General features: G+C 31.7%; 1 protein-coding gene across 1 annotated transcript in view; it reads left to right on the plus strand.

The window, feature by feature from the left end:
• Nucleotides 1-6,450, plus strand: part of nectin4b (nectin cell adhesion molecule 4b) — a 27,275-nt gene that overhangs the window by 1,908 nt on the left and 18,917 nt on the right. Inside the window, exon 2 of the mRNA XM_016565503.1 lies at nt 1,685-1,920. Coding sequence (XP_016420989.1) covers nt 1,685-1,920 — 236 coding nt within the window. The remainder of the gene's footprint in view (nt 1-1,684; nt 1,921-6,450) is intronic.

A 6,450-nucleotide genomic window follows, 5' to 3' on the forward strand; every position in this document is an offset into this window, starting at 1 on the left:
TGTGTGTGTGTGAGAGAGAGAGAGAGAGAGAGAGTGTGTGTGTGTGTGTGTGAATCAGTAAGTGTGTATATGAGTGTGTGTGTGTGTGTGTGTGTTTGCATGAGTGTGTGTGTGTGTGTGAGAGAGAGAGAGAGAGAGAGAGTGTGTATATGTGTGAGTGTGTGTTTGCATGAATGTGTGAGTGTGTGTGTGTGTGTGTGTGTGAGACAGTGAGTGAGTGTAAGTGTGTATATGAGTGTGTGTGTGTGTGTGTGTGTGAAGTATGTGTTGTTATTTTAAACATGTGGCGTGTCAGTGTATGTTGAGTGTTTCTGTCGGCTGAGACGAGAACAAACAATAACCAGAACTGCAAGATGACATTCTCTCACTATGCCTCACTGTCTTCTGCTTTCTGTCTCGTTTTGTTGACTTTGAAAGACGAGTGTCTGGTCCAGAGTTTCTCATCTGGTTTTGATTCAGGATGATTTTACATTGGACATGAACTGGAGGCCCAAAATAGTTCACAATCATGCAAAATGAGCAGAAATGTCCTTAAACTTAAATCCAAAGCCAATACCAGAGTATAAAAATGCACAAGAGATCTCCAGAGTGTCTCAAACTGTGCTAAGATTGCCAAGTTTGCCATCAAATATCAGAGATCTCAATATTAACTCAATATTTCTCATTTGAGCTGCTGATAGACATTCATTTTATAGATTTAGACTTAAGACTTAACTTAGAGTTTTTTATCCAGTCAAAGCTCTTTTAGTGTAACTGTAGCTGGAGCTTCTCGTGTCAAATCTTGACTGATTTTGATCAAGTAAAGGTCAGAATAACTGCAGTAATATCTCCAGATGAACACTTACTGGACTGAAGCAGCTCAGCTTTACTTGATTCTCCATCAATCATGTGTTTAGAGTTATATGTGACCCTGGAGCACAAAAGCAGTGTTAAGTCGCTGGGGTATATTTGTAGCAATAGCCAACAATACATTGTATGGGTCAAAATGATAAAATTTTCTTTTATGCCAAAAATCATTAGGATATTAAGTAAAGATCATGTTCCATGAAGATATTTTGTAAATGTCCTAGAGTAAATATATCAAAACTTAATTTTTGATTAGTAATATGCATAGCTAAGAACTTCATTCGGACAACTTTAAAGGCGACTTTCTCAATATTTTGATTTTTTTGCACCCTCAGATTCCAGATTTTCAAATAGTTGTATCTCGGCCAAATATTGTCCTATCCTAACAAACCATACATCAATGGAAAGATTATTTATTCAGCTTTCAGATGTATAAATCTAAAAAAATTTACCCTTACGACTGGTTTTGTGGTCCAGGGTCACAAATATGATTTAAAAAAAAAAACATATGCAAACTTAAGATTTTTTTTTTTTTTACAAATTTTGTCTAAAGGTTAAATAAATTGTTCATTTGATGTGAACAACAAACAATATGGAATGTATTTTATTATTTGCATTTAGCATTGATTTTTTTTTTGGGACCGGTCACACATCTGTAACTCTCTCATTGCGCTGCATGGGAACGTCCTTGGTTTTTTGTGACATGTTTGTAGGGCAAAAGCAAGGGATCATGATAGCGTGGGTTTATTATTAACCGTCCTCGGCCCTCACCTCATGTCTAATAGTAAATCCATTCAGTGCTGTTTGCAGATGTTCACACTGTCTCTTTATGTCTCAGTCTGTGTTCACAGTGAGTTTATCGAGCCGTCTCCGTCTCTGGCCCTGCGCTCGTTCTCCGGCACACAGACCCGGATGCCCTGCCGCTTCACGGTGGAGGGTGACGAGAAGCTGGTGCAAGTGACCTGGTACAGAGAGAAACCAGGAGGAGAACGAGAACAGATCATCATAGGACACTTTACTGAAGGACCTAAAGGTGTGTGTGTGTGTGTTTGCACCATTTACAAACACAAACTAGTTGAGTGAATCTCACAAAACCTGTTAGGAATGTTTCTGGCTCAGGTTTCACAATGCAGAAAATTTGAATGGTCCTCAAAACAGGCTTCGTTTTCTTTTCTCGTGATTTTGGGCTGAAATATGTTGTGTGTGAGAACTAGACGTGTTCCATGGTTATTATATTTCACTAAACAAAAGCTAAAAACATTTTTGTTGCTTGAAATAAAATAAGTGCTAACTGAAATAAAATAAAATATATGAAAACTATTAAATTCATAATAAAATAAATAAAATAATAAATAAAAAATAATACTAACTATAAAAACTAATGAAAATGACAAAAAAATCAACAAAATTACTAAAACTTTAGCTAAACTTAAAATGAAAACAGAAAACCAATCATATCAAAATATGAAAAAACTAATAGTTTTTCATTGATGCTAAAATGAAACTAATATGAAAATAATTTTTGTTACTTGAAATTAAATAAATGAAATTTATAAATAAAATATAATAAAATAATAAATAAAATTCAGAATAGATAGAATAAATGAAATATACTATAACATGAACTTATTTTATTTTAGCTACAACATTTCTCATTTTCATTTAGTTTAATTTGATACTGAAATAACTAAAAGTGACTAAAAATTATATGGACATATAAAAAAAAACTAATAAAAATGACAAAACAAATGACTAAAAATTTTACTAAGATTAAAATGAAAACAAAAATCATAAAAATAAAAACTAATAAAAATTATAATAGTACATTACAGATACTAAAATAGCACTTGAAATTAATTTACTTGAATTTAAATAAACGTTAACTGAAATGAGTTCAGTAATTTCAGACATTTAAAATTTGTTTGTTTGTTTTATTTTATTTCAGTTAGTTGCCAAGGCAACATTTCTCATTTTCATTTAGTGTAACTGGATGTAAAATATGGATCTAAAATAACTAAAAGTGAAACTGAATTTTTTTTTAAATAACTATATAGATTAATAAAAATGTCAAAAACACACTACTAAAACTGTAAAATTATATTGAAAATGGAAAATTATAAAAAATAAAAACGAATTCAAAATATTTATTAAATAAAAAAATAATGTAAAAAGTATTACAAAGTATTTATTAAATATTAATAACTATAATAGTATCTCAATGATACTAAAATAGCACTGGTGTGTTTTGGTGATTCATCCACCCAGCACAAACAGACACAATCATAATTCCCCCCCCAGCAGTTTTGTTAAATGGAAACTGTCTCGCATGCATTGTGTTCTGACACCTGGAGACGTTTGTCATGACGAATATTTTCAATGGTGCATTGTGTTCATCTGCTCTTTTATCTGAACCGACTCACACCTGCCATCTGTGTTAAAGTGCATTGCTTTAATTCCCCCAAAAAACAAAATATTCTGTCATTATTTACTCACCCTCATATCAGCTCAAACATGTATGACTTTCTTTCTTCTGTGAAACACTGAGGAGCTTGTGCTGCTCTTTTGCATACAATGGCAGTGAATGAGGACTGGGGTTGCTCCGAAAAGCAGCATAAATGCAGCATAAAATATCATAACAGTAGCTGATATAACTTAAACGCTATATTCCACGTCTTCTGAAGTCATGTGATCATCATTTGTGTGAATAACAGACCCAATTTGAACATGTTTTCACTGTGAAGCTTGAGCTGTGGCCACCAGGGAATGGAAAAGAGCAAAAGAAATGATCGGAATATAACTTGTATATCCTGATAACTTCTTTTGTGGTTGCATGAAAGAACAATACTTGGTTTGAAACGGTGTTATCTTAGTATTATCTGAGATACTATTATAGTAGACTATAGAGACTGTAGTTTTTGTTTTTATATATTCTATTCATTTTAATTTTAAAGTAATTTTTTATGGTTTTGTCATTTTTATTAGTTAAATCTATATAGTTTTTATTCGTTTTTATTTTAGTTTTAGTTATTCTAGTACATCAAGTTAAACTAAATTAAAATGTTAATTTTTGTGAATTAGTTTTTATTTTTATAAGTTCTGTTTTCGTTTTAATTTAAAAACTTTAATAATTTAGTTTTTGACATTTTCTTTTTAAATGTCTGTATAGTTTTTATTGATTTTCATTTTAGTTTCAGTTATGTTACATGTAGTTAAACGAAATGAAAATGAGAAAATTTTGACATAAAACATTAAAAATTAAACTTATTTTAATTAAAAAAAAAATAATTCAGTCAACATTTATCTGTAATTTATTTCAAGTGATGAAGGTTTTTTTTTAATGATATTACTTGGTTTTAGTTAATTTAATCACCCTGGTTTGGAAACGACATAAAGGTGTGTATGTTGACAGGATTTTACGGGTCACCTGTAATTTGGATTGAACCTGCAGCTTTTGTATAAGCAGCAAAAAGTCTTCTGGTAATTCTCAGTGTCTTTGATGAAACAAGACTTCTGATGAAACGATAAGAGCTCGGTTTCAGTGGATTCACATTACACTGACATTTACCAAACGGCAATGTGATATCACACATACTGAAGTTTGCATGTGATTTCCAGATGGGACGTTCAAAGCAGGACCAGGAATTGAAAAAAGACAACCATTTGTTTATTTTGTCTTGTTTTTGACATGAGTGTCCTGAGAATTTCCCTCTAGTATATCAGCCAAATATTGTCCTATCCTAACAAACCATAAATCAATGGAAAGCTTATTTATTCAGCTTTCAGATGATGTATAAATCTCAATTTCGAAAAATTAACCCTTATGAATGGTTTTATGGTCCAGGGTCACATATGTAATTTATATATACCATTATTAGCATAAAATGTAATTTTACTGTGAACTTTATAGTTTTTGCAAGTAAAAACTATGAATTACCATATTTTTTATGGTGAAAAACAGTAGATGGACATTCCCAGAAGTCCCAGTGTGAAACAATATTATTATATTTAATATAAATAATTTTTTTTCTTTTCAAATTTTTATCATCAGTAATGTACATTAGGGTGTTTTGTGTTGCAATTTTTGTTATTTTGTTCATGTTTATGGCATTATTTTAGTGTTGTGTGTTACCCTGATGGTGTTTTGACCCTGTTTATATCTATGTATGAGTATTGGCCATGTTTTACACAGACTAAATCAAATTTTTTTTTTTTATGCACTGGTAATTTTTGAGATTTTGGTCTATTTTGCTTCCATAACTTGTCTTATTCAGACTAGTGGAAGAAAAATCTAAGATACACATTTAAGTGTTTATTTCATTGCACTTTATCTATTTGCGTCTGTTGATTTTAATTACAATCCATATCTTTAAAAGTTTTTTCTCCACTTCAGCAGCACTTACAAACACCAAAACTTAGGGTTTTTTTCCTCTCTATATTCTGAAGGTTTTTACTGAGGGGTTTGTTCATATGTCATTCGCACTGATTTATATACCATTTTATTCCTAAAAACATGGCGAAAATGCATATCTTTAAAGGCTGTGAGGTTTGTTTCTCCACTTCAGCAGCACTTGCATACACCAAAACTTAGGGTTTTATTCCTCTCTATATTTTGAAGGTTTCTACTGAGGGATTTGTTCATATTTCATTTGCCTGGTTTTATTATTGCACTTTATCTATTTGCGCCTTTAAGTTTCAGGCTGTTTTCTCAAAATTAGATTTTTTTTCTCCACTTCAGCAGCACTTACAAACACCAAAACTTAGGGGTTTTATTCCTCTCTATATTCTGAAGGTTTTTACTGAGGGGTTTGTTCATATATCATTCACACTGGTTTATACAACATTTATTCCTAAAACATGGCGAAAATGTATATTTTCTGTCGTTTGACAGTATTTTCTGATTTAAGGAGTGATAAAAAGAGAAATCCAAAATCACCCCTGTGAAAACCTTTAACTCTAATATATCAACAAAATCAAACAAGAATTTTGATCCTGGCTTTATCCAGTGTTCAGGAAAATGTATGCAAATTAGTGCATCTGTAATTAGATAATGCATCATTTAAACACAACATTTCAGAAAAGTTGTAATAAAAGACAATTGTCGTAATGTACTGTGATTAATTAACTGGTGAAGTATGGTGATTATCTATTACTGTCTTGCCTTAAAATATATATGGTTATAAGTTGTAATATATAGAGGCTATATATTTTACAATATATAAAACTATTTATAAAGCGGATAGTTCCGGTGCTTGATTCTGATTGGTTGAGCCGCGTTCAAAGCTGTTGTAAATTACTCTACAATGTAACATACACCTTTGTTTACGTTTGTGTGTTGCTCGGCAACCACTTTGTTGCAACAACAACTGTTTCTGAGGAACTACATTGTTTGGCGGAAGAATAATGTTTTTATTAATATCATTACACTTTATTTGCTCTGAAACCTTACTACGTATATGGAATAACCGTTTTATAAAAGCAATAAGCCCCGTGAAGCCGTGGTTTACAGTGAATTTAGAACAGCTAAGGGGGTTTTAGGCACTAACATCGCCCCTTAGCTGTTATAAATTCACTGTAAACCACGGCTTCTTGGGGCTTATTGCTTTA

This window comes from Sinocyclocheilus rhinocerous, unplaced genomic scaffold (genome assembly GCF_001515625.1).
Source record: "Sinocyclocheilus rhinocerous isolate Xijiao unplaced genomic scaffold, SAMN03320098_v1.1 scaffold242, whole genome shotgun sequence".
Lineage (NCBI taxonomy): Eukaryota > Metazoa > Chordata > Actinopteri > Cypriniformes > Cyprinidae > Sinocyclocheilus > Sinocyclocheilus rhinocerous.